Source organism: Ascidiella aspersa, chromosome 3 (assembly GCF_963924565.1).
Source record: "Ascidiella aspersa chromosome 3, kaAscAspe10.2, whole genome shotgun sequence".
Lineage (NCBI taxonomy): Eukaryota > Metazoa > Chordata > Ascidiacea > Phlebobranchia > Ascidiidae > Ascidiella > Ascidiella aspersa.
The window spans coordinates 18,007,747-18,030,000 of NC_139449.1; the positions used below are offsets into that span (position 1 = coordinate 18,007,747).

A 22,254-nucleotide genomic window follows, 5' to 3' on the forward strand; every position below is an offset into this window, starting at 1 on the left:
GATATGAATGTTAAACTGTATAACAATTATATGTTAAATTAGCACACTAAATTTGGGTTAGGTTGTCAGTTAGTGTTTGGGTGATGGTGGGTAAAAAGCATTATTATAGTTATTGAATAATAATACTGCTTAACCTACCCAAACTCTAACCCACACCCTAACACAAATAATGTTTGTTGTGTCAGGATTCTAAACCAGTACATTTCTTTTTTACAGCCTTGCAAATTTTTGCAGTAACTTTATTACAGCCACACTTTTTTAACCTGTATAAACATACCTCTGGTCAATTTTTTTAAATGTTTTAATCTGGGCTGAATGTTAGATTGAAGGTAACATTTCTCCAGTATAGCTCCATAACCACCTGTAGCCCTGCATTTTTATGATAACTTTCTTCATACCTCGTGTATATCTGACACCCACAGTAGGGCAATTTTTGAAGTTAAAACCCTTAATTAAAGTTTTTTTCCTAGATTGTAGTTGTATGTTTAGAAACTTAAGGTTACCAAAGCCTTTCATGGCTGGTTTACTAAACAGTAAAGGAACTTGATGCTGGGAGCCATGTATCCAAGGCAGTATCAGGACCAAAGACAGCAGCAATTCAATGCTGCGTCACTTCAATACCAACAAAACTATGGAACCACGTATTCTGGTCAATCTAGAATTCAACCGCAGGATTATGCCTTATCTCACCGAAATGATGCAAATCATCTTCAGAAGCAGTCTGCAGTTCAAAATCGAAACTATGTTGCCTTAAGGCCTATGCCTGCAGCCAATACATCCGGCGCACAGACGACTTTAGTAAGTCCTGGTAATAACTTTTCACCTTTGCAATATGGGACAAGTATACCAAACCTGTCACAGCGTGCTGCAAATCCTAGTCATTCTCTACATTGGTCAGAGTCTTCCAGCAGCCAAGTACCAAGAAATGTACAGCCAGTGACGAGGAATTCCCAGCCACTTGTCCAGCAAACTTTAAGCCACCTTGGTATCCCTCAGAGTATGGCGAATTTAACACATTTACCGCAAAACCATGACGCATTGGAAACTGGAGCAAGACAAGTAAGCCATCGACAAGTTAATCCATTACACCCACTTCCACGCCGGTCAATATCAAACCAAGCTGTTAACTTATCGAGTTCGCAAGTACCAGGACTTCATAATCGCAACATACATGATGTACTACCTGCAACACTCATTAATACAAACAGCACACATTTATCAAGAACAAGTACAGCACACAATACTAATATAGTTAACATACCGAATAGTATGCGGAATTCTTTAGGTATGCAAGCATCCAACAATTATGCAAGACAAATATCGGAACCAAGCAGTCGTGAGAAAGTTCAAATCAGTTTTGGAAATAAAATACAAACACCACCAACATCTGTAAGTTTTTGCTACTATACAAAAACTTTTTATATTTTAGTTTTATATCCGCTCTATATTTGTTTTGATAGGCTAGATTAAGTGCAACGCCTTCACCTGCAGCCCGGAAAAGAAGCACATCAAATGTTTCTGGTTGGTATATGTTTCTATATATATGTCTACAAGTGGGGTTATTCGCATCCTAACAAACATAACAGGAAAAAGTTTTAGTGAGATCCAAACCGATATGATCCAAAAACTTGGTTACGATGAGTGTCAGTAGTAACACAGATTTGAAACTTGGGAATTTAAATCCATGAGACCTAACACAACACCTTAAGCATTGTTACTGATAGAGTTTGTTACTTGGAGTTTAGAGTGTTGAAATCTGTAGGCAAGATTTAGAGCGTTTGAAGCCATGTGTGCAATTCTAAGTTATTATCAGGTATAATGCTGCCCCCTTTCATGTTTTTCTAAACAGCAAATTATATGAATTAATTAGTTCCAATAATTAGTTTGTACTATGTGAACTAAATGAATCTGATAGGTCGTGTTTTTTGTTGTATAGATACAAGTTCGAATAAAGATGATGCACCAGCTAAAAACAAAGCAAAGCTTGGTAAGCAATTTATCCTATACAATTAGGGTTTGTAGGCTCTTTCCATTTTTTTCACAGAGGTTCAAAATGTTTCGCCTAATATGTCGGCACAAAGGTGATTTTAAATGCGGATCATGATACATTAACTTTTGGTCGTATTTAATACTTCTCTTCAGTAATAAGCCAAAAAATCGATCTCTTTTGCTATTGGGAAATATTGCTTTGTGATCTTGCTAACAGTTAAACAAAAAACATTACTTATAAGATATTTTTGGCAAAAAAAAGCTTAAGTTTAGTTTAAAAATGTTTTAATGACCTGCTTTAATCATATACGAAAAATTGTTTATGAATGACTAATTTTGTTGTAAGTTATGTGGAAATAGGCTCCCAATCTTATACATTAACAGAAATATACAGTACTTACTGGTAGATTTATCATCACATTTTTAGTTGAAAACCCAAAGTTTCTGTTAGAGCTCCTAAACTCGGCATCGGTGCCTTTGTTTATCTGTCTGTTTATCAAAAGAGTAAAAGAAGAGCCATAAAGGGAGCAAACAGCGAATATATGAGAGCCCGACTTCAATGATTAAATTAATATTCTGAGTGTGGCTTTCTTTTGGGGCATTAAGAAAAAATGGACTACGTGGCACTCTTAAAAAAATGTCCCTAGGATATGGCATTTTAAAAGCAGTTTTAGACTTTTGCATCAAGTAAAGGCCTGGGAAAAATACCGGCATATAGCCTGCCGAACAATTTGATCTGGCTAGCGGCCTATTTTCCTTGTAACACTTTTTCGATTTTCTTTGTGCTAAATACCACACATCTGCAACTCTATTCTAGCCTGTTTGTATACAGAAAGTGTTCACTATAAATCAGTGAGACACATGTAAGTAAAAAGAAGCGTGACTTTCATGTTTAGTTGAAACATATACCGCTCTTTCCAGGGACAGATCCAGCCATAACTCTGCCAAACTCTATTTTTTGCTTGGTTTAAATACTGAAATAAAAAATTGTGTTCTCACTTTATGTAAATCTAATCTGTCTTTCTAGTATGTTTGGCAATTTTTTTTATTTAAATTGACTTCAATTGCACATTTGTGCACAGGACCATTGTAATTTAACAGGTTTCTTAAGCTTACTTGTTTAATAGCATCACAGTATTTTGTCATGTGCTGTTTAATTTGGATCCTATTTTTGACCTGGTCTGCCACAACATTTTATGTTTCTCATGAGGCCCGCTGTAGAAATATTTGCCCACCCCTGATCAAGAGAATCAACTTCTCTTCTGGTTATACAACTTTCCTTTAGTAACACAAAGTCAACTGTTGGTTTTAAAATCTCATGATTGATGATAACTTCTTAATGCTTCTTGATTTATTTATACCTAAAAAGTGTTGATGACTTGATACACATTAAACTTAATAAAAAAGCCTACACATCTTGACGCTCTGGCAAAAAACCTCTGAAACAAAATTATCAACTTAAACAGAAATAGTACAACATAATTTATATAGTAATTTAGACCACAGGCTTTGTTACTTGTTTTAGACAAAGATTTGCCATGTTGCTTAATAATGTAGAAACTAAGACAAACCCATTTTCCAAGCCATATTGCACATGATCAGATGGGGCAAATATAAACTCTTTTATGTCAAGTCGCAAGAGTTTATCTCTTCATGGCTCAATGTAGGCACACATACTATGTTTTTCCCGTGTTTTTAAAAGCCTTCTAATATATTGTTTTGTCAGGTTAAGGGTATAATAAAAAATTGTAAATAATGTACGACAACACCAGAACTTGACATTGCAAATATTTTTTATTATTATTTTTGTTCAACATGTTAAAACTTTTAAATATATAATTGAAATGCCAAACTTGTTTGTTCCATTTAGGATTTTTCCCATCTTCATAAACATCAACCTTTAACTTTGCAGAGCTGGACGATGACACTCGTATTGTTATTGACGATGATATTGAAATTGTTGGTTGCAAACAAGCAGAAATCATGTCCCATAGCAGGGCGGATTGTCCGGTTTACCGCTTTGTGTGAGTCCATGTTTTTTTCTAATTTGTTTGAAAATATTTTGCAATACTATCTTAAATATTGGTGACTAATCTAAAAGCCTGGACAAATAAAAAAATCACAAATATTTATTCCTTAAACAAAATAAATTTGTGTATGCATGTAAACTATGTATGTATACCTAGCAGATAATCCGCCAGGTCAAACTAGTTGTAATGATTAATAAATAAGTGTTTTGGTTTCTGTAAAGTTGCTAAATTTTATGCTGCAGACGCATTGATTCTGTGACCAAGCCTGGTGTACCTACAAACATAAAATCATGTGAGAAATGTTTTTGCTACATATGCGACCTGCGTGCCTCCCAGGTATCCAATTTTATTTTTTTTTGCTTTTTCACTTTTATACTCTTATATTAAATAGAAAATTGAATATTGATTTTTTTGTAATCAAAATAAAATTACAAAAAATTACAATTGTGTTTATTAATGTTTTTTCTGTGTAGTGCAAACAATGGACAGACAGCAATTGTGCTCACTGTAATGCTCATTCCAAAGCAAGTTGTTGGAAGGCTAGAAGAAACATGAAGAAGAGTCCCCTCATGAACGTTCTGACTGCCGAGGAAATTACTCCATCCATTTCTGAAGCTGGTTGGTTTTTTAATAACATTAGAATAAGCTCATGCCCTAAATCAGTGGTTCTCAACCTTTTTAGCATTCGAACCAGTAAAATTTTAAAACAAGTTTTGCGGACTGGTGGACCTTTAAAAATCAAAATCAACTCAAAATGTAATTACGGCAAGAGTATGCAACTTAAAACTCTTCTTAGCTTTCAAATACTACTGGTCTTAATGTTTAAGACTTAAAACGAGTTGTAGGCTACGTTTAAACAGTTGGACACAACACTTGATCATTGTGACGTACAATGAAATCCAAAGTAGACCATTAACTTTATGTTACGTCACAATGTTGCAAATTACGGAGCTGGTGACCCAAATGCCCCAAATTATGCCCTAAATTTTTTTTATTTTATCTTTCCGATATAATCAAAGTATTCTTTCGAATAACAAAATCTGCCTGAATCCGAATGGTGAAAACAAATGATTCTGGTTGCACATCAATGATAAAGATTAAACTAAGTATAGAACTTAGCAAACCGAAAATCAGTTTGTTTGAATGTAATGAATGAATCTTCATTCGAATTAAGATACTGAAGATGCTTTATAGCGAAATATATTTATCTTTTTATTACATACAAACAAACTGATTTTCGGTTTGCTAAGTTCTATACTTAGTTTAATCTTTATCTTTCCGATATTTAACAATCCCTTTAGCAATTAATGGTATCCCCATAAAAACTTATTGAGATATTCATTGAAAAATAAAACATTCATTAGCAGTGTGAGCAACATCCTGGTTGAAATAGTGATAAATAATGTGTTTTTTTTCCAGGCTAAACTAACTGTTTTCTATTTTTATCTGTAGTCATTAGATTGCACAGTTTATATTGTCTTCAGGTGAAAAAGCTGTTAAGTACATCATTAAGATCAGGGAGACCTACATCACATATAGGGCTGGAATTCCATGTGATTTCCATCAGGTGCCCTGCGACTGTAGCTGTCATCGTGACAGCAAGCTCAAGCCTGAAGGCTGCGTCAGTTGCAAGGCAGTCCATGACCTGAAAAAGCGGTTTAAGTGAGTGTGGCTGAGATGTTTTGAATTTTGTAATGATCCTTTAGAAAATGAAATACTATGTATTTAATTATAGTGTTGTGCTAAATCAGCTGTAATTTTTGTAGGTTACTTTTTTATGTATAGAAATCTAAATATTTAATCGATTTAGATACATATTTACATTCATACACACCTGATGTGATTTTCAGATAAGTAACTACTTAAAAGCAATTATTGAATGTTTTAAAGAAAAATGTATTTAGTTAACAAAGTGTATTTTAAAGGATTGCAAATATTAGGTAAAAAAGCTTATTTTAACACCTAGCATATGACCTTACTTCCTGGAATGTTTTTGTCCATGTTTGCAATGACATTGGTAATGCTAACTGATATGTTTGCTAATGTTAATTGCTTAATTTCAGCTATGATCCTGTCAGAAAGATCATATATGGATTATTGGAGGACATTAATTTGCAATACAGTGAAAAGCCTTTTGCTGCTCTTGTACTGTATGAAGCTCTTCTGTCTGAGCTCTGCACCCATAGGCCTGCGGATTTTAACCATGTCACGTAAGTTGCGGGATTTTTCACGAGAGACAGGTTTTTAATACTTCTCGCAGTAGTACGTTTTTGTAAATATTGTGTTAAACTTTAAACACTACGACAATGCAATTTTAGAACATCAAAGTAGCATTAAATTGATTGATGCTAGATCAGTCAAAGGCAGTGATTTTCACCCAGTAAAAATATGAAAGTAATTAAGCTCTACCATGAATTTTAAATATCGTGATATGCCTTTTTTATCGTTGCATAATAATAAGATGTAATTGTGTGGGCCTGTTACTGCTTACGTGCAATCAGGCCCAGTTATCACACTACAAAAAAAAAACATTTATTTATACCATGCCATTAAACTTCCTGAACTCGTTTTGGTGACTGACAAAGATTGTTCTACCTTTTGCTTAAAATGAATACTGCATGGACATTTACCATTTTATTTATTCTTCAGGCGAATTCCTTCCAATCCTGATGTTAACTGTCAATGTACGACGCCACAGATTATGGACGACCGAATTGAACCGGCACTTCTGCGGCTATTTACTCTTAACGAAGTCAGCAAAGCAATGAAAGACAAGTTTCTGACCTGCGTCAATAATTCTATCCAACCTCTTCAGCTGAAGGATGTCATGAAGAAGTGAGTAAACCCTTGAATATTAAATAGTAAAAAACAATACTTTAAGTGTTGCTGTAAGACGTAGAATTATGCCGGATGTTTGTGCTCCTTGAACCAAAACTTCCATCTGAAACTCACGTGGGTATTATTCAGCAGGAAGCTCCGAAAACAATGCGTTGTTTTTGGGGGGTTACCTAAGGCACGGCCTACGCATATATTAGGGATTACATAGGTTGGCTAGGCCGCGAAGTACTGTCTTATATTAACTTACAACTATAATATGAAGTACACCGGTTTATAATAATCTGTGGGTCACCCAGTGTTAATATTTTTATTAGAAAGCAAATAAAATAAATCAAGTGTGAAGCAGCTGTTTATACTTCTTTAAACCAGATTTATTATAACAATAATTAATATATACGAATATGCAGCCAAGTTTTTTTGGAATATTCGTTAGAATAAAATGCCCGATTCATTCTCTTTTAAACTGCCTAACTAAGCCACAGAAATGCAATACAGTACTATCACTTTGGCTATGAGTTTATTTGTTTTTACTGTTGCAAAAAGACTAATTTACCTGCCAAAGCCTTCCCGCATAAGGCACAAAAGACAACAATAAGTCTTCAATTAACGCAGATTCCTGGGCATGCGTCACTGGGACGACCTTCTCTTGCGAGCGGTCCTGAGTGGTCAAAACACGACAGGAAGGGCCAAAGCCAACGACGTGCTCAAGGAAAGTGCCCAAGTTATCGAGATGCGAGTGCAGAAGCTCGACAAGGAGAAAAGGTAGGTGTGCTGCACTTGACGTTAGTTTGCTGCTTCATAATTTATGCCCGGCTAGAGGTACCTCGTCACCGCCTTGTTTGGTTAGGGTTGCTTGGCATTTTGTGCCTTGTGCAACGTTTTTTTTGTTTGCTGCGTTCTAAGTGTAACTCTTGTGGGCAACACATGACGTTTCCAATCAATTTACTGCTTCTCATGAACGTTGAATTTTTTTTAATGGACAAACTAAAAAATGTTAAGCAACTAGGACCTTACCTAAATTTTCGTATATTTTTGAAGGTGTCGTTTGTATAAACATTTTGGCTGCTTATTTAAAACGGACATTTGAGCAGTTAAAAAAATAGCAGTGACGTTGCTTTGATTTTCGAGTGAGACATTTTTCCACTCGTTGTTTTAAACGGAAGTCGTTAACCTTTACCTATTACCTATTGCTGAAATACTGTTACGCCAATCGCAAGACCAACACCTCTAGCCACTAATCATCCGCCTTATGCGCAGATTTCATTCCATCATACGTTATCTGAAGGCTGTCAAAGTGATCAAGCCTCCAAAGCAATACGATGGCGCTCCATTTCCGTAAGTTTTGTTTAGATTCTTAAAGTAATTTTTAAATCCGTTTTACCTTTACAGAAAAGGTGATCTAAAAATTACACTGAAAGCTAAATGTATCATTGTAGAGCCATCTTTTAAAAACATATTTTATTTTTAGTTGATCTCGTGATTGACAAAAATGCTAGAAACACGAACTTTTCATAGGCCTGTATTGAATAAATGCTAAACACATGTAATCATTGGTAGGTTAATGTGGTATAGTACTCATAAAAATAATTATGCGTTCAATGCCTGAATCGGTTAAAAAACGTAGACACCGGAAGTATACGTTTCCAAAATTCAGCGATTTAAGTCGTCAGCGCCGAGCAACGTAATACCTTGCCCTGTTTACGCAGGATCACAATCGAAAAGTGGCTGCTCTATTACACGGCAAAGGACGGGCGATTCCGTGACGCTTGTACCAAGCTTATGTGCAGTACGAACCTGATGAAGAGCCTTCCACCCGACTACATGCTAGACCTTCTCTCAATCTTGTCCGGTCAAACTGTGCCACCCACGACCGAGATGGTCTGTTCGTTCAATGGTATCCGTGAGTAATTAGATCAGAACGCTTCAAAGTTGTACGCTTCTATAGCTTAACTGTTAATTTTTTTAACCGTTTTTTTTTCTTTTTTTACGTTATTACGTATGTTTTATTATTATTATTACGTATGTGTTTGTGTCTCTATACCAAACAAGAAAACTCATTTGTTTTTCGGTAAACTATAAAATTCGACAATAGGGACTTTTATCAAGCATTTTTAAACAGAACAACAACTCATTACTCTAGCATTTTTCAGATAATGATAGAACGAGGGGTTACCAGTTGAGCGGTGCGGATCCAACGGCTCTGTTACTGCTCTTTGTTGTTTATATGGAAGTCAATGTAACCGCCAGCTTAGATCCGAAGTGCTATCTGTGGTTGGCCAGGTAGGTTGTTTTAATAGCATGGTGCATGGGTTTTTCGCTATGAACTCTTATTTTCAGTAGATTAAACGTGTTTAAAACGTTAATATAATATTAATAAAAGGCAATACGTACAAGTAGTGTTACTGCCATTTATATTGAGGAAAATCCTACCTATATCTAGGTGGACTAACCGCCAGTCGGTGCCCAATATACCCTCCACTGTGAACGCCTGGATAAAAGCCGCGACACAGCTCGTAATCAAGGTCGCCTCGCAACTTGTGGCCGTTGGCGAGCAGCACAGGAGAGAACAGTTCGTCCTCTGCAGCACGCCACTTGACCACCAGGTGTCGCTTTTCGTGTGCTCCCTCCTCGTACTTCGCTTCTTCACCAGGCTCACGTCGAACCTCAACTACGTCGAGGAGTTCATCGACGCTTTCAAGGCGAGTCTGCGCTTTTAGTGGTCCTTTTACCCAGTCAAAACTGCATTATATCACTGTTTAAAATGTTAGGCTGTTTAACTACTTTCAATTACATTGTATGTATGTTTTTGCGTAGAACAACGGCTGGGTGCTCTTCTACCTTTTCTGTCAAAACGCCATGTTATGCAGCGGCAATCGGCACGTCGTCAGCTGGCTTATCAAGTACATGGGAGAAAACGAGTGCAACATCGCCCAGTTCGGCCAAGAGGCACTTTCCTTGTGAGAATTTTTTTCTGTTCCTTTACTGTGCTAAAAAATATTAGTGTTGAAGACTGGTAACCTGATAACATATCTCGGATTGAATGTTTTTTGTTGTTGAATGGATTGGGTCACTTGCTATTCTCTTTATAGTTTTATAGTTGCCTTACACTGCACCAGGTAACACATGCCTGCTTGGCATTGTTTTGTTTATTTCTGGAGACCGAGAATACCTTTTGACGAAATATATTTCCGTTAACATCTTAAAAATTACTTATTTTGATTGCGACAAAGGTGTTAAAGAATATTTGCTTCAATTTGATGTCGTTGTCGTCATTTACCAGTATATAGAGAAGTGTGTTATAACATTTAGTTTGCCATATCTGTTCAAAATATTTATCTCAGTCAAAGAGGCAATTGGTTTGAATCAACGCCAAACTTATTAACCTTTTTGCGACAGGTTTATTCAGAAAAGCGAAATAAACGATGTCTACCTCTTTATGAAGCCGCTACTATCTTCCGATTGGTCGAAACAGCCAATCCAAGCTCGCCAGGTTTCGGTAAAGACTGCTGCGAAGTTTGCTATAAGGTGACAAGGGTTTTAAATTTGACATTAGCCAAGAAAAATATTGTGTGTCATTCAGTCTTTTTGATTTATTTGCCATTCAACTTGTCACTATGGATGTTCCAATGATAAAACCTTATTGGGAAAAGTTTTTCGAACCGTTGACCATAATTTTTATAAATTTAAATTCATTATAGCTGAACAGAACATGCAGCGCTAGACCTCAACAGCTGGCAAAGAGACCGTCCTTATCAGCTTGGAAAAAATATTCGGGAGTCATAAATCATGACTGAAAATTATATAGGTCTTTAAATTCAACTATAAAATCAGTTAAAACTATAGACCGACTGTTACGGCATCATCGCATACGCTACATTGTTCATACCTGATTTGAACTTACTATTCGTGTAGCTTATGGGTTGATTAATAAAGATCGACAATTTTATTAACCATTTTGTTCCAGACTTGTAAATGAACCGAAGACGTCTTGTCACGACGAAGCCTCTAAGTTTCTGAACGACGTCGTACTGAACCAAATTGTCGCTACTAGCCTAAGTGTAAGTCAACTTTTGCAAACATATTTATCGATGTGTTGCTGTGCTTTTGTTTTTTCAGCGACAAAACTTCCGCTTTGTTACGTTATGAAACAGTTTTACTGTGAAACCTAAAACATAAAACAATACAATTGTCATACGAATTGAGATTGCATTATAATGTAAACGCAAGCGTTGTTTTGCACAACGTTCACGCGTAAATGTGCAAAAAATGTGCGCACATTTCAACATGACTTTAAAAATGTACGCACTTTTTTTCAGAATGTGCGCACACTTTAAACTGCCTTTGAAAATGATGCGCACTTTTTTTAGAATGATTTTTTTTCACATTTTTGAGTTAGAGTAAAGTTAGATTGAGGAATTGTGCCGCATTGACTATATCGAAATGCGCGCACATTTTTCTTTTTTCGCATTATGCAAAAAATGCTCATGTCCCCGTCTCCCAGATTGGATGCCTATAGATTTTATTTCATTTTCGAAACATTCGTTTTACCCTCAACAATTGTTCAGTGAACCATTCGTTTTTTGTTTTGTTTAAGGTATAGAAAGCTCTGAATCATCTTAAATATCACCTTTAGATAATTTACTCAAACGCGAAATATTTTTTATCGTACATTTTATCTCGCAACTTTTATGTCTTAGGTTTTATGTGATCGTCGCATAAGTGCGTCGTCTTTATTTTTTTATTTACTAGTCTTAACTTTGGTCATTTTCTGACCTTTCACAGCACAACGACGAGGCAGCTCCATATTGTGATGTGGTTGGCAAGTGTTGCTGTATGAGTGACATTTCGGCTCTCTCGGCCTACAAGAAGTTCTTTCACCCCACCCAGTGGCCAGTCAAGTGTGCTGAAATATTTGCTTTCTACGAACAAAAGCTTACTAGGTATGAGCGAGGTTAAATTCCAGCACCTATGCTAATAAATTACAAATTCAGGTAAAATAAATAAAATAGCATCTCGCCTTATTTATTTAACACAGTTGAACCCCAGCTTTTATTAAGCTTTACATGTTGTTTAAATATCCGTATTATTATTGAAAATTTACCATACACACGAAGCAATGAAAGTGTACTCCCCGGTTTTATCGTTGGATTTATAAAGTTCGCGTCGGAAAACAAACTAAAAATTGACAAATTTTATATCCTCCAGTGCTGCCAGTTGTATAACAACTGTCTTCTTGCAGGTTTCTGCTTCTGGTACGCGTTCGTTTATATTCTTAACTAACAGAAAACCTTCCCCTTTTTTCACAAAGGAACGCGCTAAACACCGACGAAGTGACCACCCTGTTGCGGTTGGCAGTGAGGGAAGGAAATCAGTCGACCGTGAGGGCTGTTTTTGCTCGTCTTACCGACAAGCATGAGTGCTCATCACCAACTGGCTCAAAGGTCATGAGCGAGGTAGGTCAAGCGATTCGCATGCCAGATTTCTCCTACGCTGATTGAATGCTGCTTTTTATAACAACGGCCTCATTTTGCGTTAGAAAATACATCGTCCACAAAAATACCATCAGCTTCCTGTGTGATTAACTTTTCGATTAGCACCCTGTGAAAAAGAAAATTTTGTATAACATTACCAAAGCATCCTGTGCAAAAAAATGATTTACTACTCGTTTGAAAAAGATGTTTTTTTGGAAAGCAATGTAATGAGTTCTACTTATCAGTAACGTGCCGGGAAATTATTAGATGATTTCTAATTCTCGCGTGAATTCCGTACTTGCCCCTTCAGGTTATTTCGATTCCTTCCCTGCAGGTTATTTCGATTCTCGATTCTAGCGACAACTTTGAGATGAACAAGTCCAACCTAATGGCGTACTACACCAAGCTCTGCTCGCACGAGACGCTGAGCTGGCTTATATGTGCCGTTTGTTCGTCAAAGGTATGCCCGCCTCCTGTACGTAATAAACTAATACTCGAACGTCGCATTTCAATCGTGCGGATTTTGATCATATGTGTTGGCTGACTGTCTGACTCGTTGTTCAAATTAATATGCTTTGTCATTTTGTTGCACTGAATATGTGAATAATAGAAATCACCTTGACCCTTGCAAGATAAATGTCGACCTTAATTCCTGATCAGTAACAGCAAAATAATCTAGCAAAGCTAGCAATTCAGGTCGGACACATTAACCAGATCTTAAAAGATATATATATTTTAAGATCTGGTTAATGTGTCTAACCTGAATTGCTAGCTTTGTCATTTTGTGTAAGAATTTTGTCCCGAGTGACAATGTTTGTGAGTTAAGAATTTGCCAAATAAAAACCTTAAACTTCAATTTGAGATGTCCGATAATATCAAATCTATGCCGATGACCCAAACCCGATGTTAAGTGCTAGTAGCGGTGTTGCCGATCTTTCCGATCAAGCACGGCGAATCAATCTTAAAGGTGAATGTTTCAAAAAGTAGTAGGTTAACAGTTGGAGGTAACTGAGCTTCTTAACGCCAAAGCAAATTTTGGCCTAAGAACATGACAAAAAGCCTTCGACCGTTTCAATTTCACATAAAATGCTTGTTCGAATATAGTAATGACGTAAATCGGCATTGAATCGGATCGCGATATTTTTGTCCAAAATATCGAGTATTGGGAAAATGTCAAAGTATCGGACATCAATAATACGAATTAGATGACCGCGCCGGCAATTATATACAAAACCTGGAGATACTGTATATTATTGTAAGTGTTTATTTTTATTTTGAAGATGCCGGAAGGTTGGATGGGCGTTTGGACTGCGCTGGAGCGCAACGACATGAGTGAGTTGCTTCGTATCCTTGTGCAACACACCCTGCAGCAGTTCACCACCGTAAGTAGAACAATTTACTGATTTTGGCCGCGAACCCGATTTGGCATTTGCTGTTACTGTCAGCGATTGTTCATGTGCGAATGCAACACGTCAAATTGTGTAACGTCGCCTGTGCTGGTGACTATCTGCTTGCATTACATCATGGTTGACCATTTTGACCAACAGATGACACGCAAAAATGACGTGCACGCGAGATATTACAATAAAATCCTTCCGCTTAATTGCTCCTACAAAATTGTAAATCATTACATTACCTGGGTTTGTCGTTATTTTGCGTTTCACAAGACCAATGTCTGTTTTATCGGAAACTGGAAATTACCTAATATTACCACGCTTGAAGATAAAAACGTAAATGTTGCAGATTTTCCAAATAAATAAACAAAATTATGGACAACAAAAATTGGATAACGCTTTGTTGGTTATTTGTTTATTTTAAAATGTCAAATCGTCATGAGGAAATTTTTACCGAAAAACAAACAATTTAACTAATTAGTACTAGTCGTAACCAGGCTGGCAGAATCTTGTCAGCCTTCTGGTGACAAGCATTTTTGGCAAAACTTCTTCGGTTTTTGGTCGCGCCCCAATACTTAAATAATGTGTTCGCCTGAGGAATGTATGAACCTTGCCATGTTTTGGCGATAAACAATGCTATTGATAAGTAAATAAGACAACTAAACGTATCGCCGAAGGCCCAAAAATTTTTGTGATATTAAGTCATTAACAAATACATAAGGGACATGTGAAGGTACAACCTGGGGCCTGGGGGTGTACATACATGTCTGCTTTTCTAGCTTTAAAAGTGTTACATAGATAGCTGTTTTCAGGCAAACTTGTGTGAAAACGTGCTGCTCAAAACCAGATTGAAAATCACGAAAAAATATTCTTTGGATAAATTTCCAATTTATTTTGTTAGAAATAATGATATTTATAATAAAATTTAATAGAAAATGTCACAGTCACAGTGCAACATGCCCCATATTATGTATATTACCTTTGGGATAGATTTGTTGAAAACAAAGACACATAAACCTAGCAAAACCAGGCTAAAGTTCGCGCGAAGGACGAAATTTTTTTGCATTTGCGTAATTAAACAACCAAAAATATACTTTAGGCCTTAGGTGGAGAAGCATAGCCTGCTAGATCCTTAATATGCTGATGCGAATGTTATACCTGTACATTTAACGGGAATGGGAAATTCAACTCAATATACAGGAAATCAACTCAATATAGAAGTACTTGCCAATTCAAAGTAAAACTGTCAACACTTAACAATTGTATGATCAAAAGTATGTACATTAAAGTAATAAACAGTCTATATGCCTTACACTGGCTTTTTCTCACTAAACAACGTGCTTCACACTACCGTAAATTTTTTCAAAATGACACAACAGAACTTATTTCTGCCAATTGTAATGTGTAATGTTATTACATATTTCCTCTGTTCAAAAATAGATATGATTAAATATGTGTGGAAACAACCACAAGGTATTTTGTTAATTGGATGATGAAAAAAAAAAAATTCAATTTTTCAATTTTTTCAATTTTTTTTTTTTATCAATTTCTTCGGTTTTCTGGCTGATTCTTCGGCTGACCTAGTCGCCAGCATTCTGCCATACTGGTCGTAACAGAGTTGACAGAAAATCAATTTCTCGTATATACAACATTATTAAGTTTGCGGTATTAATTAAGACTTGTATTGTACAGTGGATGAAAGAGCTCGCCGTTCAGGAGGAAAGTGATGTGCAGCGGTTGCTCCGGTGCCTGGATGTCTTTGCCAGGAACGTTGTTAAGACACTTATCGGATGCAAATTTACTCGTCCGGAGCTGCAGAGTATGTTGCTCGACACTCGCTTCTTCATCGCCGACACTAGGCTGCGCAAGTTAGTCTGGAACATTTTTTTTTGTGAAAATGAAAAGAAAACATTATGTTGTTTGTTATTATGCCGACTAAGTCGGTTTCAAAAGTTGTCCCAAAAGCATAACAATTAACAAAGTTCCACTAAATAAACAAAATCTGTATCGACTAATATTGCTCAAAAAACTTTGTTCAAGCTAGGCTATTTGAAAACAGTCTTATAAGGTCGTGCACTTCAAGTCATTGTAGCGTTGTCCGCTAATTTTATGATCGATTTGCTTGTGTTACAATTTCTTGCTTAACTTACTGTAAGAAAGTATGTATAAACTACGTTTGTAACCGGTTTTGTTATTCTTAGCGAATACATGAAGATCGTCCAAAACGTGTTTCCGCCGGAAGCCAGCCATTCACCACCCAGAATATTGACCCCGGAGATCCCCCCTAAACCTTCGCCAAATACCTCAAGTCCCGCCAAATCGCCCATGACGCGAACACCCCCAGTCACAACACCCCCGCGAGTTACTTCCCTACCCAAGGCAGACAAAATCTCATCTTCTCCCCCGCATAGCCCCGAAATTGGGACGAGTCCGTCGTTCAGCGTCATGTCTCCGGCGGGAAATTCTCAAAACTCTGGCTCGGACGTGACGTCTCCTCGGGTCTGTCCACGTTGCGGAGATGCGATGACGTCGTCATTTAAGTGCTCGCGCTGTCACATTCGTCAAAACCGCGAAGTGACGTGTCCTAACTGCGGCCAGATCAACCGCGACCTGAAGGATTACAATTGCCGCTTTTGCTACGAATCGTTGCTTACGGTGCTCACCGGCGCCGAACCTATCAGATCTCCGGAACCTACGACTTCTGCCAACTCTTTTGAGAAGAGAAAACTAAAGCTGAAGAAAAAGAAAAAGAAGCGACTCGAAAAGCAAATGTCAAAAGACCTCTCAGAGGATGCCGAACCCACCCGCACCTCTCTCCCGACGGAACGAAATCATACCAAGATCGTCCTCCAGAAGATGAAGTCTACTCCGGAAGATGGGGACGTTCTTAAACACGATTTCCAAGTAAAGAGGGCGTGCTCCTACCAAGAAAACATTGAGTTAGTCCCAAAACCCACCCTTAAGATTAAGATCAATCCCACAAGTAAAACCACAGAGGCGCGGAATCACGGAAAAAAGTCCCGGATATTATCGGCCGAACAATCGTCAGATAAGAATCTATCTGACAGTGAGGACTTCGACAATGATTTAAACTTTTACGGCAATGTACGCAAGTGGTCGCACGAGGCAAAACGTCGACGAGACTTTCACCCGGTTGAGATCAAGAAGCGAAATCTCGCGGAGACGAGCGCGCTCATTAAGTCGCCGAACCGGCCAATCCAGCAAGCTCACGCGAGCAGCACCAATACAGAAGGTGGAGGCATTGCCGACCCTAAAATCCCGCCGCTGATCTTAAAGCGAAAAAGTGACGACTTGTCGGGACCGGCAGGTAAAAACAGCAACAAGTCGCCGGAGCAGAAGCGCTCCAAAACCGACGGAGTTAAGCGCCCTGTGAACAAGGGTCTATCTATGTCCAAAAAGCAGCGCGACATCCTGCAGAGAATGAAAGGCTGCGGTCAGCCGAAGAAGGTTTCCATAAAGTCGTCAAGTGTCACACCTTCCGTAACGTTACTCTCACCGCCTTCCAACCCCACGGCTCCGACCAAGACAAGTCCAATCAGAAACTGTGAGTCGTGGGACGGGACACGTCGACGAAAGCCCGGGCCCGCAAGTCGCCCACGATATTATGTTATCAACCCAAAATGGCGCGTTCCGCGTCACCTCAAACTTCCCTACACCACCGACATGCCAAAGATGTGCCGCGTTCATCTGTCGCCCTTCCCACCTAACATAATGCAGCTGATCCATGAACATCAGCCTAACCTCAAGCTGGACAACTTGTACGCCTGATAAAGAGCTGTTGTTCCATATGTAGATGATTGAGCGACGCCGGAGCGAAAGGCTTGGTGTGAGTGGTGGTCGGTGGTTGACTAAAATCACGCATTGATTTGCAGTGGATTCGAGTTGGTGAAATGTGTCGAGAGTTCAAGGCAAAATTAAAAAGAAAATGCAATGCGTGACTGTGATTACATTCTAGTCATTACAAATTAGTGCGCGCGTTCATTCGTCTTTCATTGCTTTTGTTGTGTATTTATGCCCTTTCGTAAAAGAAGTAAATGCTAGTAGCAACTGCTAATTCATTTGTCGATGTGTTATTCATGTTAGACAAACTGTTTTGACTGATTATTTCGTTTGCGAAGTATTTCTCTCAGAGCGAAAGTTACAGTCCCAGCTTAGTTATACTTTTCTTGTATTTTATAAAAATATCGCACCAAATTTTTACGTTGCCCGATAAAAGGTTTTAATGACAATGCATAAGCGTAAACCTGCAGTACATTCGAAAAACGTGGATTTTTAAAGTCTAATTTTTAAACTTTGGTTATAGATTTATGTTTGTTGAACATATGTCACACCGAAACGCTAGCAGTCCACGTAGCGACCCGAAACATGTGCAATCCCATAATAATAGTTTAGTTATTTGGATTTTTGTCGTGGTTTCATTCTTTTGGTGATCAAATTTTTCAACCAATTGAGAGATACAATGGGTTTCTGATTTGTTTTTATTGACTATCGTTGCTTTTCACTGTTTCCGCTATCCTGTACGTCTGCGGTATGTTTAATCATAGTTCTGACACAAGAACTACTAATCCGACACACCCACCCACACACACACAGTATCACACGCAAGTGGAAAAATCACAAAATGAACCAGACAAACGCACGACAAACTATATCCAAAATGAAGTAGTAAACATTTTCTTGGTTTTCAAAACGCTTGTAAAGTCAGTGGTCCATATATATGTGTGTGACTTTTTTCTTGACAAACGGTCTTCTATAACGTTTCGGTTGGATATTTTTGATTTTAATCAGGTGCCCTGATCGTCAACGACTAACCCAACTTAAGTCGATTTAGCATGCTTCTGCATTTCGTCCCTCGCGACTTAGAGGCACCTTTCATGGTGTTTTTTCTACTAAGACACGACTTGTTTTTTATTTCTTCGTGGACGCGTCGCTTGGCCCTCGATTTTTCGTATCTTTGTAGCGACGCTACCAATTTTTTGCTTGTTGCGGTTTCTTGCTTTCCTTTAACCCTGATTTCTCCTCCGTTAATGCCTTTTGCGTGTTTTTAAAAACAAAGTAAATCCATTCAAATCGCTGTTTCGTTTTGTAGCAAGGGCTTGTTTCTGAAAGCGGACTGTATTGTTATAAGCCGTGGGTGAGTACTGTCGTTGCAGGTGGGTAGCAAAAAAATATAAATACTTTTTTTCGCTAGCAACTCTACGTAAAGTGGATAAGTAAAATGCCAAGGTATATTGTGAACGCTGATTTCCATTTATTGTTATGAAACCACACCGCTGACGTCTCATGGTAAACCGCTACTGTCCTTGAGCCACGCGTCACAAATCTGTTACGATGATGTAGTTCACATTGTTCAATTTTCACGCAGGCTACGATAGCTTGCTACCTTCTTACTAGGCTATAAAGTGGTAGTCTTATTGAAGATGGTTTCATTTAAGTATTATGCGGTAGGGTTTCTTGTGATTTCCCTTAAATTTAATTTAGGACACTTGGCGCACCAACAATTACACATTTCTGTTCTCAATATATTACATGTTATAAAGATCTTTTTGCCTTTATTCAAAATGTTTTAAGGCATTCGGTAGCTGTAAGGCTGCATAAAAAATGCAAAAAAAACATGTAAAAAGTTTCGTGAAGAGAAAAGCATTATATATTGCGTTTATATTGTTTCAAATGGCCGCAATATTGCAAAATGATTAGGCTATAGATCCACGGATACGAAACCCAATATGAACATTTCCGGTATACTTTTGTCTAGGCGGAATACTTTGTCTAATTGTCAAAAATTGTATTTTGAATGGGTCTATTATATTTTCGACAGTATGTTTATTAAGACACAAAACATACAATGCCAGACTTTTAAGATAAAATTTGTATACAAGGAAAAACAAAACAAAAATGTAACACGAAAGATTCGCTCGAAAAACGTTTGCAGTTTCATTATTTAAGTGGCAAAAAAATAGTTTTCTTGAAAGCCATGGCGTGGTGTTCACCCCTATGCACAACTTAGATCGTCAACTGTACTTTATTGTTCTGGTTAAACATAGAATAAATCGGTCATGAAAGCAGCAAATACAATTTAGAGGTGTCTATAGACACCCTATTTTAAAGGCAACTAAATAAAAATTGAAAAATCAGTAAACTTGCAAATCACAAACCGTAGTTTCGGAGCAGGACTCCAACTCCGGCCAAATTTGCGATTTCGTCGAGTCCCGAGTCTGGCCCTGACTCTAGTCTACAGGCTGTATTCCTCCAACTCATGTAACTAAATACGGTGGATATTTAGCAATACACTTATAGGGGCATGTATCATATAATTCATTCACTCACAATACATGGTTAAAAACTATTCCACCTTTACAAATTTCAGTTGGTGGCAATATCAGTTTTAAACTTTGGTAGCCTACTGCGCATGTGATGTCGGACTCGGGACCTTGGTGGGTTTACGTGGTCTTACTCGAGTCCTAAGTGCCGACTCCGACTCCGCAGCCCTTGTTCGCAGTTACTAAACTACGAATGTGTGCAATTTTAATGTAAAGCATAGGACAGCATAAAGGTCCCATTACTTCCTTGAGTTTTGGGCAACATAAACTAAGAAAGGCTTTTTGCGGAAAATCTATAACATCGTTGTAGCTTTTGTATTGTAGGTAACACCTGTTCAACCTAAAACTACAACAAAATAAACAAACTGCGTAGTGCTTATAAGACTAGTGTTTATGATTTCACGTTTGGATATAACTTTATGACGTCACATTTTGACGTAACTCTGTGACTTTACGTTATCTCTGAATAAAATTGTCTTGTCGAGGTGCGATGGGACGCACGACTCCTTGAGCTAAAACGAAATTGTAAATGTGGTAAGTCATTCTAGAAAAATAACTAGATTCAAAAATTTGCATTTACTTAGTTAACATAGGCAAAAATAAAAAACTTTTTTTGGGAGGGAGGGAGTGCACGGCCGCCTTGGATCCGCCCCTGGCCACAACGATGGTACCCAACCGTCTCCCATGCCCCTCTTTGCGGTTTTATAGGTTATTTAGGCCATATATATCTTATTCCTCGGGCTTTAGGACTTATTCCGATAAGTTTAGGTCTTATTCCGTCAAAGATATTGTTGCACATTTGGTTTTGTTATTCCGTTTGTCTTAATATGACAATATAGATAATTTTTAGGCTGCACGAGGTGGAACAACAGTTATATTTTGGCAATGCAATATTTCGTTCAGCATTTAATTTAGCTCATTATGATATTTCATACTGCGAGACTAGAATGAGATACGTCCATACGTGTATTAGCTCATTAAATATTAACAAAGCCGATTGTTAACCCACTTCAGATTCCCTTCTCCCTGACAGGCGACATCGATGTATCGACTTGAAATCTCTTCGTGAAGTGTTTTATTTTTTTACATTTGGTAGTCAAAAAGAGGACTTAAGACATATACAGATCGATTTGAAATAGGCTCTCGACTCGTCATTGCGAACGTTATCGCTTTGCTCCGTTATTGAGGTTGGTATACAGTGCAGTTATTAGGACTAAAAGTAAATAAAATGAGCTTTCACTTTCAGCGAGGTTCAACCGCAAACCAAACGCAACTTGGCGAAATAGGCGATACACACTTAAAGTAAGTTCTGTATAATTATACAAAACTTCCATTTTGGGGCTTAAATTTTTTGGACAAATACTTTTTTTCGGAAAAGTTTGTTAGGGTAATAGCAAGTCGCTCGGTGCTAAGTTATTTTGCTTATTCAGAATTTTGTATTTGGCGTAGGCGGAGCCATAACTTGTGGAAAAAAATAATGCTTCAACTAGTCTAACTATAGAAGCTTAAACTGATAACTAGAATAAATATTGCGTCCCACCTTTTATAGTGACGCTTGAATTACTTCTCAGTCACATTAACTGAAGATAATACAAGCTCGAATGGAAACGTCTTAGCCAAGATGATGTTGATCTACTCGACCTTTTTGGCTTTGCAATTCATTATTAATTCTAATTTCTGGTTTGGAAAATTTGAAATGATCTAATTTTAAATCTAATCTAATTTTTTTAAAGAATAAATAAATGTAGTAGTCCAAGCCTGCCTAACAGTATATTATGGGGACCACAGTATCAAAAATATAATTCAGTTCTTGTTAACCCTAACGAGATTTAAGACCCTATATGTTTCGTGATTCTTGCAAACTTATTGCTTTTCGAAGGTCCTTTGTAAATTGATGGTAACTTTTGAGTTTTAAATTTTACTTAGTCGTTGTCTGTTGGAAACTGACAGTCGGTTTATAAAGGAACTGCTTTTTACCGTCGTATGACACTGTGACCTGGCGGATAATCGTGCTAAATATGCAGTGATGGTATTCAATTAATCGCATTACCTGGGCCAAACCCAAACATGTCTAAACATCATGCCAAATTGGAACTATTCTAATTAATCGTGTTTTTATATAGTTTACACGGAACGACCCTGTGTTTTCTTATGGGATTTAACGTGCTCGTCGGTGCTATATTCGTTTATT

General features: G+C 37.5%; 1 protein-coding gene across 2 annotated transcripts; it reads left to right on the forward strand.

Annotated features, from left to right (window-relative positions):
- Positions 1-479: 479 nt before the first annotated feature.
- Positions 480-18,803, forward strand: LOC146160511 (uncharacterized). 2 transcript variants are annotated; one of them, XM_083385927.1, is made up of 23 exons: positions 480-1,389; positions 1,461-1,521; positions 1,937-1,987; positions 3,902-4,013; positions 4,262-4,355; positions 4,493-4,637; positions 5,504-5,681; positions 6,083-6,229; positions 6,669-6,854; positions 7,470-7,619; positions 8,115-8,192; positions 8,564-8,757; positions 9,008-9,137; positions 9,298-9,556; positions 9,672-9,814; positions 10,254-10,382; positions 10,822-10,915; positions 11,640-11,797; positions 12,166-12,310; positions 12,663-12,788; positions 13,609-13,710; positions 15,415-15,590; positions 15,924-18,803. In XM_083385927.1, the coding sequence occupies exons 1-23, from the start codon at positions 547-549 to the stop codon at positions 17,509-17,511; spliced, it is 5,289 nt and encodes a 1,762-aa protein (XP_083242053.1). In that variant the 5' UTR covers positions 480-546; the 3' UTR covers positions 17,512-18,803. The 2 variants fall into 2 exon arrangements, with proteins under 2 accessions (XP_083242053.1, XP_083242054.1); XM_083385928.1 differs by having other exon boundaries at positions 8,564-8,751.
- Positions 18,804-22,254: the final 3,451 nt, after the last annotated feature.

Excerpts from the sequence above, each read along its gene's own strand:
- LOC146160511 (XM_083385927.1), top strand. The coding sequence starts at position 547 with ATGCTGGGAGCCATGTATCCAAGGCAGTATCAGGACCAAAGACAGCAG. Across the intron at positions 1,390-1,460 it reads TACAAACACCACCAACATCT|GCTAGATTAAGTGCAACGCC; the intron begins GTAAGTTTTTGC and ends TTGTTTTGATAG. Across the intron at positions 8,193-8,563 it reads TACGATGGCGCTCCATTTCC|GATCACAATCGAAAAGTGGC; the intron begins GTAAGTTTTGTT and ends CTGTTTACGCAG.